Source organism: Phaethon aethereus (assembly GCF_964289735.1).
Source record: "Phaethon aethereus genome assembly, chromosome: 6".
In the NCBI taxonomy this organism is placed as follows: Eukaryota; Metazoa; Chordata; class Aves; order Phaethontiformes; family Phaethontidae; genus Phaethon; species Phaethon aethereus.
Window position 1 is genome coordinate 663,293 of NC_138580.1, and position 12,738 is coordinate 676,030.

The 12,738-nt window shown below is 38.6% G+C and overlaps 1 protein-coding gene across 1 annotated transcript in view; it reads left to right on the forward strand.

The window, feature by feature from the left end:
• Positions 1-440: 440 nt before the first annotated feature.
• CCDC148 (coiled-coil domain containing 148) overlaps positions 441-12,738 on the forward strand; it is a gene marked incomplete at both ends in the record, with an annotated part of 62,028 nt that continues 49,730 nt past the window's right edge. Inside the window, 3 exons of the mRNA XM_082001159.1 lie at positions 441-495; positions 5,537-5,658; positions 12,013-12,116. Coding sequence (XP_081857285.1) covers positions 441-495; positions 5,537-5,658; positions 12,013-12,116 — 281 coding nt within the window. The remainder of the gene's footprint in view (positions 496-5,536; positions 5,659-12,012; positions 12,117-12,738) is intronic.

Below are 12,738 nucleotides of genomic sequence, written 5' to 3' on the forward strand. Positions count from 1 at the left end.
ACAGAGACTCTTAAAGGTGGGCGTATAGGGATCTATACATAAACCACAGTCTCTAAATATAAGAAGAGAGTGATCTTTTCAGGCTTAATTTCTAAAAAGCAAAGAACACCTCAAAAACTTACCTTACATTTGGGTCAATAGGATTGTTATATTTTGAAAAGCACACAGCAAAGAATAGGTGATCTATGTAACAGCATTACAGATTCATCAAGGAAATAATATTTTCTTTTCTTTTTCTTAGCTGCTAAATGATATGAGGCACGTGAAATCTCTCTTAAAATGAAAGATGAACTTGTGGAATTTCTAATTACATTTTTAGTAAAATGTGTCTTCTCAGAAAACCATACGTAGTTTTTGAATGTGTTTTTAGCTTTCATCCACAGTGTTGGTGTTCTCAAAACATTTGTTTCTCAACAGGTATAAAAAAATACATTAAAAAAATGAGTGAACCGGACCATGGAACACTCTTTACAACTCATGGGACTAGTGATGTAGGTATGTATGCATGCTATCGTGTTCAAATTTAATTGTGTTATCACAATCTAGAATAAAACTACTTCTGAAATACTCTGTGCAATTAATAGCTGCATAAGGAAGCTGCTATGGCATTCCGATCATCGAATCATAGAATGGTTTGGGTTGGAAGGGACCTTCAAAGACCATCTAGTTCCAACTCCCCTGCCATGGCCAGGGACATCTTTCACTAGGTCAGGTTGTTCAAAGCCCCATCCAGCCTGACCTGGAACACCTCCAATGATGGGGCATCCACAACTGGACAACCTGTTCCAGTGCCTCACCACCCTTGTAAAAAACTTCTTCCTTATGTCCAATCTAAATCTGCCCTCTTTCAGTTTAAAGCCATTGCCCCTTGTCCTGTCACTACAGGCCCTGGTAAAAAGCCCCTCTCCTGCTTTCTTGTAGGCCCCCTTGATATATTGAAAGGCTGCCATCAGGTTTCCCTGGAGCCTCCTCTTCTCCAGGCTGAACAACCCCAACTCTCTCAGCCTTTCCTCACAGGAGAGGTGTTCCAGCCATTTCCGTGGCCTCCTCTGGACCTGCTCTACCAGGTGCATGTCTGCCTTGTACTGGAGACCCCAGAGCTGGACGCAGTGTTCTGGCACGGGCTGTCGAGAGCACAGTAGAGGGGGAGAATCCCCTCCCTCAATCTGCTGGCCATGCTGCTTTTGATGCAGCCCAGGCTATGGCTGTCTTTCTGGGCTGCAGGCATGTGTTGCTGGCTCATGTCCAATTTTTTGTCCACCAGGATTCCCAAGTCCTTCTCTGCAGGGCTGCCCTGAATCCATTCAAGGCCCAGTCTGTGCTGATATTGGGGACTGTCCTGGTGGTTGACTTCAAAATATCTTTCCACAATGAGGCATCATTTGGGCTGATGTTGTCAAACTTTCTGTAGGCATGTGGCAAACGAAAATCCTTAAGGGAGACTTGAAGGAAGATCATGAGATAGCTTTGCAGAATTTACCTTCCCATTTTACATGGGATCCCTCTGCAAAACGGTATGTCAGACATACCGCTTCCAGCCACTATGTTTTTAACAGTGAATGGAAAAAAAATCTTTCTACTAATACCTAGTGGCAAGTTTGACTACTAAAGGAACCTAAAAAAGAGGTTGGAAAGAAAAGGCCCATTCCTTATGCCTGTTATCTTGCTAGCTTATGTAAAGTTACTGAGGGTCTGTGCACTAAAGCTTTACAGTAGTGGGGCAAATGTTTGTTATCTTGCTAGCTTATGTAAAGTTACTGAGGGTCTGTGCACTAAAGCTTTACAGTAGTGGGGCAAATGTTCAAGTATTTTCATTTACAATTATAATTGTATCTCAGGCTTTAGCAAATATTTGTTATAGAAAATTGTGAAAAGGCATTTTAAAAGTGAGAAGTGTAATGTTTTATATTTTTATTCCTGTGTGAATATATGTGTATATATTTGTGGGTGTATACATACATATAAACATATATAAAATAATATATACAATGTCCAATACATTACCTATTAAATACAAAGTTTGTATCCTATATGCCAAGACCCTGATTTTGGAGTTAATTTCACATGACCCTATAGACTTCAGAAAATTCCACAAAGTCATCAGTAGAAGAAACAGATAAAAATTAGTAGCAGAGAATCATAAGGTTCAGATATACAGGCTAAAGGAAAAAGCATATTGAAAGCAAAGATAAAATTGAATTATTCAGGGTTGGAGGTTTGGAAATGAAATCTGTCTTTCACTCCTCATTCTTTTCTTAGATGTGAGGGACATTATTAAGTTGGTGAAGGTGAGTTATCTGAGGAAGTACCTCAGGTACCTACTTTCTCTTACATTGGTTCTATATGTAGCTATGTATATTTATATCTTTATATAAAACTTTTCTCAGACTGTAGAAAATATAAGATCATGTTGCTGAATAATCTTGGGATTTTCAGAGGCAACTCTAAGGCTTGCAGACATTGCCGCAAGCTTTTTTTTTAATTAGAATCCAACATAGTAACAACTTTATTTTTAATCTAGGTACCACCAAGTTACCTTTTTAAGTAAGTGGATTCTTTCTGCTTATTCACTGTTCTCCAGTAGATTTTTCTATGGTTAGAACAGATTAAGACAACCCAGCCAAAGAAAAACAGTGCTTGTCCCTGTTGGATTATAGCAGTCCTTGTTCTCTCCATCTATTTATTCAATGGGGTGGTTCATTCTCCCTCCCTTCCTAGTTGTTTTCTGCACTGTATTAGTTATTGGTTCATGTACATCAGTATACACTTTCATATTTTTAATCTCGATTTTCCACGCTTTTTGTTGTCAATCCTCTTCTCTCATTTTATATTGTGAGAAAGAAAGGGTGCAAAAAAGTTTACTTGGGCTTGTTTTTTGATCAAGTCTCTTTTCCTTACTGCACTATATGGAGAAATAAAGCTGGCATAGAGAAAGCAGGGTTTCAAAAGCCAATGGTGAGTGAGAGCTGTCAAACAGGGACAGCAAACTAATTTCATTGAGTAGTTTGAGATGACAATGCTGACACAGACCAAATAAAACTGGTCAGGATATTGCCATTTTTGAGTGCCATACCCAGACAGGGTTCCTACCCCTGGATGTCTCTACCACAGTTCAGAACAGGTGATGTGAGAGATCCGTGACCGTGAAATGATTTAGGAATAACTTCCGATTCCTGATCTGAAGGAGTGGCAAGGCTAAAAGCTGACTGTAGCATGAGGACTTTGCCAGTGCGTGCATTGACATGTGTGTGGGATGCATGTAGAACATTTCCAAAAACACTGGCACTAGGTACTTAAGGAGGTCTCTGCAGCAGCTGCAGCAGGTGCTGCAGGAGAGATTTAGACCTTTATCTCCTCAGGAAGATGACAGCGTGCCACCTTTGTTCTGACGCTTACCTGCATCGTAGTATGCTATCCTGAAATTATTGAAGATCTCTGATGCTGGAACATCACGCTATCATGCTTTTCAAAGATCATGAGATTCGCAAGAACCGTATCAAGGAGTTGTACTTAATGACTTCTAGCAGCTCATGTCATTTAGTAGTACTAGTAACAGTTACTGATCCTTTTCTAATGAATGTGACAGGATGCAGCTGCTAACTTTGCTCCCAGGCATTTGCCTGCAGGGAGCCTGAATTAGAAATGTTACGGAATTGCTCTGAAGCTCCTGCCGTGCCCTGCTGCTCTTGTGTGTGGACCTGATGTTGCTGCCCGAAATGACTCCTAGCAGACCAGAGGTGATTGTAAGCCTTTGGGACGGGTCATGAAGGAGTGATAGGCTTAGAAGGAAGAACTGAATGAGTGGCTTTTCAGAGGGTTTGGCAACTGAACCTTTGCTGCTTTGAACACGGAATGACGTTCCAAAATCTCTGCTGGACAGTGTTGTAAGCAAAGTGAGAAAGAAGGAAAAAAAAAAATCTTCACATAAAATCTTCCTAAGTTAGGGATGGGAACTTTAAATTTGGATTGATGATAAAAGCCCGCAGATGAACAAAGTTACCTAAAGGCCTAAAAACTGGGAGCCAGGAGATTATTCGTACTAAGCTCATAGGAGGGATAAAATGAAAGAAATTAGTGGATCAAACTGCTGAGCATTTTTTGTGTAAGCTATATAGAGAATAAAAAAGTAGTCATAATACAAGATCAAAGCTATAACCTGGTTAGCATAATGTTGCTTCGGTGGAACAATTTGCATGTTGAGAAGATTAGTGGAGAGGAAAGCAGGACTGACGAGCAGGAGGAAGGGAGGAAGCCTTCCTCTGTGTAGGTGGTGTCCCCTCCAAGGTCAGAGTGGAAACTGCAAAGGGACTGCCTGTGGAAACTGTAGGTGAGGATTAGAGGGGAAGAAGGACGCGGTTCTGTTTTGATGGGAGTCTGGCGCAGGCCAATAAGCCAGGAAAATCTGTTGATGAGTATCAGGCAGCTGTGTGTCTGAGGTTACCTTGAGCGTGCTGCTCTCTCTTTCTGTTGACAAATCTTGTTCAGACAGGATTTGCAGCCTTTGTTTTCTGGATTCGTTCTGATGTGGCTGGTGGTCTTCCCAGTCCTTGCCTCACCCGGTTTTAAGTGTATATGTAATATGCTTTGGATCAAAGTGACCATGAAATGGCAGAAGTTATAATTTTTAGGAACTTGCTGAGGTGGAATAGAAATAAAGGTAGTGGATTTTAGGAACGTGAACGTAAGCTCAAAGTAGGCCTCCATGGTAAACTTGAGGTGACTCGTTCGGGGAATATGGCAATCCCACAGTGAAACTTCTTAGAGGGATCGTTGTAAGTTATCTTCACTGTGGGGTAAAAGAACAGCTTGGTTAACTCTTTATTCACTTCAAAGGCTTTTTCAGCAAAACTACTTCCTTTGGGGTTTTTTGGACAGCAGTCTTTCAATACTGCCATGGTCTTTCAAATATAGACGATAGGACCGCAGAAAGTGGGAGTTATAATCCACACTGCATGAGGCAGAAACCAAAATTATGTTTTTCTCTTTTAAGGAAGTACATTGTTTTCCCAGGGGCCTACAGAAATTTAATATAGAAATCATGCTGTTCTTATGGCTGGAGATTCAATGGGAAATGTAACTGCAACTCACTCTGTTTCCATCTAATTAGTAGTTTGTATACCTTTTAGAAAAAAATTACTCCTATTGTTGAATCTGTAGATTTCACAAATTGGAAGACTACCTCGATATTTATTGTAATAAGAATGCATATATTGAAATGTACGTATTTCTGTATTAGAACTTACTAAAATTCCAGTAAACCCAGTTAATAGTTAATTGTTCACATAGTAAAAAAAAAAAAAAATTAAAATAAACTCTTTGTAAACAGATAAATGGTTAATGTTTCTTATATAATTTCTACTAGCTTATGTTTGTTTCAAATTCTTATTCACCAACTAAAAATCTCTTTGTTATGGAAACTTTTAATGTTTAAAATATACTGTTTCTAATTTCTATCTATAATGCTTTCATTTTGCCTCACACTTAAAATATTTCTTCAGAATTTGAAATGACTATATGTGTTTTATGTGATAACTAGAAAACTTGGTTGTTCCTCTACGAAATGGTCTTTGCAGCCAGAAGTATAAACCTGTTGACTATAAACATCTATATGAACTTGCTGCAGTAGAAAAAATGGCATCTGCAAAAATTCAATTGAAGGTACGATTTTTATGGTATTTGTAATGTGAATGATTTTAAAATTCAGTTATCATATTTCTTTTCACTGCCCCAAGGAATCTGAGAATGAATAGGGGTAACAAATTGCTGTAACAGTGTTTGGCAAAAAGGGGCAAAAGATGAGAGTTTATGACAGTTAGTGTTATTGTGATTTAGACACATTAATGTCAAAGCGTGGAATTTCTTTGAATCAAAGGTGCAAAAGTATGTGTGGATTCTGCTTCCCAAAAGACAGGAAAAGTTAGTATTCGAGTGCTTTGGGGAAATTCATCCAGACTCATTACATAAACTACTCAAAATACTGGGGGTAATGAAGAACTTACAGGAATAAGTGGGAAGGGGAGGTTGATCCAGAAAGAAAGAAAACAAAATGAAACAAAAAGATAAAAAGTGAGGATTTGCAAAAGTCAAGCTGAGGTAGGTCTTGAAATGAAAATTAAAAGGGTTTTATAGCCATAAAACATGAATGTAGAGGTAGACAGTTAGAAAGGTATACATAGCTACAATATGGCCCAAATGGTAAATAAGAAGGTAATCTATTTAATACTAGTAAGGTTTAATGAAAACTTTACCTCTACTTTTATTAAGAATAGTGATGTATAATATGTGGGCAAAGCAGGGTCACTAACAGAACTGAGGAAGAAGCAAAAGTTGGGGTTGTCAAACTGGAAAGAAGAATAAGTACCAGATATTCTGTATCCACTCATGCAATTCCACATACTCATATTTTCTGTGAGTCTGATCTTAGAGACATTTAATAAATCCGTGCAACAGTGGATGCTACCATATGAGTTGAAAATAGCAAAACAGTTTAGTGTGTTAAGAAAGGAGATAAAATTTTGGAAGCATTTTTGGCAATGATACACCCAAAGTCTTCAGCGATGTGCAAGTTAATGAGAGTCCAAGGTGAAGAGAAGAATTGGTTAAACCCGAGAAAGAAAATGGAAAGTGGGGACCGGTCTGTAAATATGGGGGAGGACAAGGTGAACACTGGTAGCTCTCCAGACAGCCTCATTTCATCCTTTATGTTAGGCATATGCCAAATGTTATGACAGAGTTTTACCTTTGTAGAAAAAGGACCAAATATTAGAGAAAATGTAAAGAGAGGACTGGAAAGATTAAGATATAGCTCTGACATAGCTAACTCTAGAATACTGCATATGACCCTCATCATTATAGTACCCCCTCCCCACCCCCCTGAATAATAAAGGAAAAAAATCCTCATGAGAAAACCTAAAGGAGTTTAAAATTTTCAAGTGTTTTGAATAGTGGTATTGATTATACTTACTGATGTTAATACAATTCTATGCAACACATAAATGAAATTGGACAACTTGATACTAGAACTAACTGCAGATAAACCATTCATGTATGAATCTGTTCCAATTTGCTTAGCTTTAAAGTATCTCTAGGCAAGCAAACGCAAGGATGCAGATTGGCTTTTCTTCTTTTCTTCTGCCAAAAACCTAAGCAGGACTTTGGAGCATCATTGTATTCTTGTTCTTATTCCTGTCCTTCAAAAAGTTCCCTGTCTTTATTTTAACATAATACTGAAATCAATAATGTAAATCGTTGCTTTGAAAAGAGACTTTGAAAAAATGACATTCTATTCTTACAAAACTTTATTGGTTTTATGCTTGCAAGAATGAAAATGTACTTTTTCCACAATATCAAGGAAGATTTTACTTTAAACACACAGGATGCTAGCCTGCTGATCAAGGTGTCTCTTCTTTGGGTCACATTCCAAAGCAGAACTGTTGCATGAGACCTACTTTATGTCATGTCAACTCTCAGGTGCCTTGTTTTTCTTGAACGCGGTTTACCTTCACCATTGACGTAGCCAGCACATCGGATTTAGCCTGGTCTATTAGCTTAGGTTCAGTGCTGCACAAACACAGCTCTTCTGCCTCCAGAGGTACATCTGTTTGAAAAACAGTTTAGCTCTCACATGACATGACAACTAAACTCTTAGGTCCTCCTGGACCTCAGCATGAAGCCGTTCAGGTGCTTTTGTGGCACCCTTCTGGAACTGGGGTGATTTCAGTACTTGTGGGCCTGGGCTGGCTGCTGATGCTTGGTTGCATTGCAGGTTCCAGTAAGGTTGACCAGCTGCTGTGTGACACCCTGCGGTTAGCAATCAGACTAGGTAGTGGGAGTTCTGAGACCTGCAGTATCGGGAAAATCATAGAGTGGCTTTGATAGCAGCCAGACCTCATTGCGTAGAACCAGTCCGGTTAAATTGAGGTAGATTTTAAAAGATTATGTGCTTGAGGGTCTTTGTATCTTGCTTCCCTGAATGTCCTCTATGAATATGTATTGCCTGGTTTGTCAGTCTTGGTTACATACAACATTGGAGAGCTGATGAATTTGTTTGTTTACTTATTTTTAAATTTTGTGCCATTCTGAGCGGGTGGTTCTGATTTCTTCCAACATTACCTACAAACCAACAGGGAAAATATGGAATATTTTTGTGAACAAGCTCCTTAAGCAGCAAATGTATGAGAAGTCTGTGGATCATCTTGGCTCTCATCCAGCTGTACACTAAATAGTTTGTTCCTGATTTTGCAGTGGGAAGAAAATAACATTTTAATCTCAACATGTTTGTCTTGAGAAAAGAAATTCTTTGAAAACAGATTTATGAGTTTAAGTTTTTTCCACACAGCTTGTCATCATGCTGTGGCTGTTGAGCTGCAACAGAATTTGAAGTGTTGCACTTCTTGTTTTTAGTGGGACAGCCAAAACATGGATGTTCTTTTAGTACTTGTATATTGTAACTAGTTGGGGCAGCGTTGGGAGGGTGAAGGTGGTTAGGAATAAACAGGTTTTGGGTTTAGATGTGGATGTCCAGAAACATTCTTTGGATTTGTGTTTTTAAAGAGCTTCCCTTTAAAAAATTGTGCTTTCTTTGAAGGATAGTATATGTCAAACTGCTAGAGCTGGCACTTCAGGACATGGTTTATTGGGCATGGTCGTGCTGGGTTGATGGTTGGATTTGATGATCTTAAGGGTCTTTTCCAACCTTAGTGATTCTCTGAAATGCGGATGCACAAGAAGTCGCCAACCTCTTTGGAGCACATGTTGCTGGCTCTGTATGTTTTCCATCTCAAGTTGTGTGGAAATAGTGTAAAATGTTGGTCCAGAAACACTGTAGAGTGATAACACTTTGTGGGAGTGCAGCTGCTTTCAGTGTATAAGTCTTTCACTAATTGCTACATGATTTAAAAAAAAAAAATCAAATTCACAGAAAGAAGTGATTTCTGAAGAAATTGACACTGATACACATTCAGCTGAAATAGTTCTTTTAGGCTGAGAAACAAAATAGAAGAGGAAAGAAATTATCAATTTGAAGCAGACCCCTCCGGCAGTAATGCCATTTAAATGCTTTTTAGAAAATTGCAAATTCAGCAGAAGGATAACAGAGTTTTGTATGCTTAGCCTGTGCTAACATGGCAATTTATTGTATCTCCAGTCTTTGGCCATTCCTCTGAACAGTTGCAATTTTGTGGATAGCTTTTGGGACAAAAGGCTACGCTGAAGAGTATAGAAGCTATGCAAAATGCAGTGACTAAAGTTTTCTTGTGTAGATGACTTAAGGGACCTGATCATCTGATGTCTTTGGCATGTATAAAATATAATTCGAAGTCTTCATTCAGACAGGATTGCAGAGTTCAAAGGGAAATTTGCTGAAGAAATATGGGATTATGGTAAAGTTCTAAAAAAAAAAAAAAAACAACCTTTAAATCCATGTCTAAAACCTATTTAGAAGTTCTCTGAACAGAGGTTATTAAATTAAATATATTGGTTAGCACATAACCATTTTTTTTGTTCCTGTGCTGTTTTTTAAATCTTAGTAAATGGAATATACACAGTACCAACAAGCATAACTTACTAGTTCACACTACTATCCTGAAGGCCTTGCAACAGAAAAAGGGGGTTGCTCATGCAGCTCCCCTTTTTGTTTCTAAAATAGAAAAGCATGATGGTGAATGAGAGAAAAAATGCATACTTACTTTATAATATTGCTTCCTTTAATGCATGTAAGTATCATATATCAAAAGCGCTGGCAGGTATTTCTTCATGCATTGGCAATACAAAATTCTGCTGAATTCATTCAAGCTTTAAACTAATTTTTCATCATCTGTCTTTTGGTATTTCACCTTTTCAAGTGTTTACCAACTGAGGAGGTAGTAAAATATATATATGCTGAAAGCTCCACAGAGAATAGAAGTGTTCCCACCTACTACTTTTTTTGTTGCTGATTCAGGCTATCCAAATTTTGAAGTGCTGGGTTACTCCTCCATTGAGGTAGAACCAAAGAAGCAAATGGTAAATCAGTTGTTGACCATTTCAGAAAGAAAAACACAGCGCATACAGAAAACAGCTAATATTGCAGCAGTTATACATAAATGTCATTGCTGTTGCTATAAAATAATTTCAAGAGCATATTAAACTTTATGTACAGATCTACTTCAATTTTGGTTCACTTTAGTTTTAGAATTGATTTGAAGACGTATGTATTTTCAAATTACTTCAATACAGTGTTCTGTTTGATGAAGTCTGGTTTTAAGCACCTAATGGGAGTCAAGAGGAAGCTATAAGTAACTTTTTAAACGTGAAAATATGTAAGCAATAAAAATAAGGAGACATTATCTTTGATTTAAAGCATTGTAACATACTGATTGAGAGCATAAAACAAGTGTTTTCAAGCTCTCTTATAGTGCAGTCACAGATGCATCCTGTAAACACCTTGTTTCTCATTTACAGTCACATAATCTCTCCATAGCACCCATTCCAACTTCTTACCCAAATAATACCGCGAAAGCAGGCTTGCTGCAAAAGCTCAATAGATTAGCCATATTCCAGCTGTGGTTCTTCCGTATGTGAGTGTTTAGAAACCAGGTGTATTCAACCGGATATATTAAACTTAGGTTCATTTGAGGTGTAAATGCTTCTAGTTTCAAAATTGTAGGTATTTTGTTTTAAAGTAAGATTTTAGCTTTGTTGGTGGGTGAATGAGAGGCTGTGGTTTGAGAAGTGATGGGGCTCTTGCTTACCTGTGCGTGAGTGCTGCAAAGACAAGCTCTACAGCGTGCCTTGTTGGGATGCGTGCCGGTATCGCCTGCCCGGCCGGCACAGAGAACGGAGAGCGCGCCTGCAGGGGGATTTACTCTCCACGTGCTTATGCGTGTGAACGCGGAGGGGGCCGTGTGTGGGTTTGTCCAGCTTTCGCCAGGCAGGAAAGCTGACTAAGCATTTTAAACACAGCAGATTACTGCCACCTGAGCCAAGTGGAAACCCAGCATTTTTGACTCGGAACATCATTTCTTTCCTGTACTAGATGTGGAGTGAGATCTTTATTCCTTTCTCCCTGTTAGGAACTAGGACAAGAGTTTCCAATTTTTTTTTCCTGTCTTGCTACCATTCTGCAGTGGAATAATGTATCTGCACGAAGGAAGGTCTGGGGAGGAAAAAAAAAAGTGGAGTGTGTGTGAGTTGTGGGAGCCTCGGGAATCAGAGAGGGTTCTGCAACTAGAGGAGGTTGGCTGGAGCAGGGGTGAGGTCAGGTGTTACGGAGGAAAAGGCGGTAGCAAAAAGAGAAGGAGCGGGAAAGGAGCCAATTCTGAACTGAAATGCAGCTTTGTCCTGAGTATCCACTGAGAGGCCAGAAGACCATCATGGTGGCGGGAGGATGAGAGAAAACTAACTTGTCTCAGGGGCTTCTGGCAGCCACAGATTTCTGATCCTTTTCCCTTCATTGTTGGTTGGCCAGAGTCATCTGGCTACCGCTTCATCAGCCTTTCCCTGACAGCTTTTCCTCAAGCTTAAGCTGTAAACCCATCTATCTCAAAAGGATGTATTTCTATTTTTCTGAAGTTAGAAGCAACGTTTTTGTGAAGCCCTCAGACAGTTTCAGAGCCTCTTTAATTGGATAGATTTTGAAAAAGCACTCTTTTTTAGTAATCAATTTTTGAAATTCTTTTTCTTGAAAGACACACTTTCACTCTTATCTTCCCACCTGTAAGAACGTGTATTTTTCTTTCTCCTGCTTGTCTTCCCCCCTTTACCTCCTGGGAAATAAGGATGGGAAAGAAAGGGGAAAGAAGAAAATGGACTGCATTTTTTTCACTTTCTTCTCTCATTTAATTGTGATTTTGAAATGGAATAATTTTTTTCATGAAAATTGGTTACATTTGAACCTGTTGTTCTCTAGAAAAACACAGTTTTGATAAAAGCTTTTAGGTTTACCATTCCGTAGTTAAAAGTTTCCATATGAAGGCATTTGATAAAGCTATTGAACAGATTCAAAATACTTACAAGCTTTAATTTTTCCTGCAGATTAAAAACATAGAGCAAGCTTCAAAAATTAACAAAGAGCAAATGCTGCTGAAACAGCATCAGCAACTATGGTGGCAAGAGCATAAAAGACTGAGTGAGAACAGGTAGGAGCTGAGGAATCTTAATTAGCCATTATTAAAGAAATACTTCAGTAGACAGAGATGCTGGTGTGGCACACTTGATTCAAGGGACTTTGAGAGGAAAAGATTAAAATACCTGAACTGAAGGTATTTTTTTGTGCAGGGCATGAGAGTTTGTGACCTATATTGAAAGGGGCCTGTAGACAAGAAGAGAACATATAAAGGGAAGGGAGAATAGAGTGGATGTTGTTCTGCTGTTGTTGACCTCTCCATGATGATCTCATAGTTGTTTGGTTGACCTATCAACATCTGAAGAGCATGTATTTGCAGGAGTATCAGAAGTTTTGAGATACTTTTTAATTCCTTCAGAGTCTGTCTCTAGATGTGCATATTGAGTTCACACTTGTTAAAGGGAACATTAATATTGTTCTTGTCTATTAGCTTGTGTATTGTATATACAACAGATCAATGAGATCATTTTTTGTTTAGAGGGTAGCTTCCATACCACCTTCATGTCGAAGTCCTGCACTTCATACCTTCTCAGGCAAAGAATCCTCCTTTTTACTTAATTATTAGAGTATTTGTGGCTTATGATTCTTGAAAACTTAATGAATAAGAAATTAAAGCTTCTGTAAAACTCATTCAT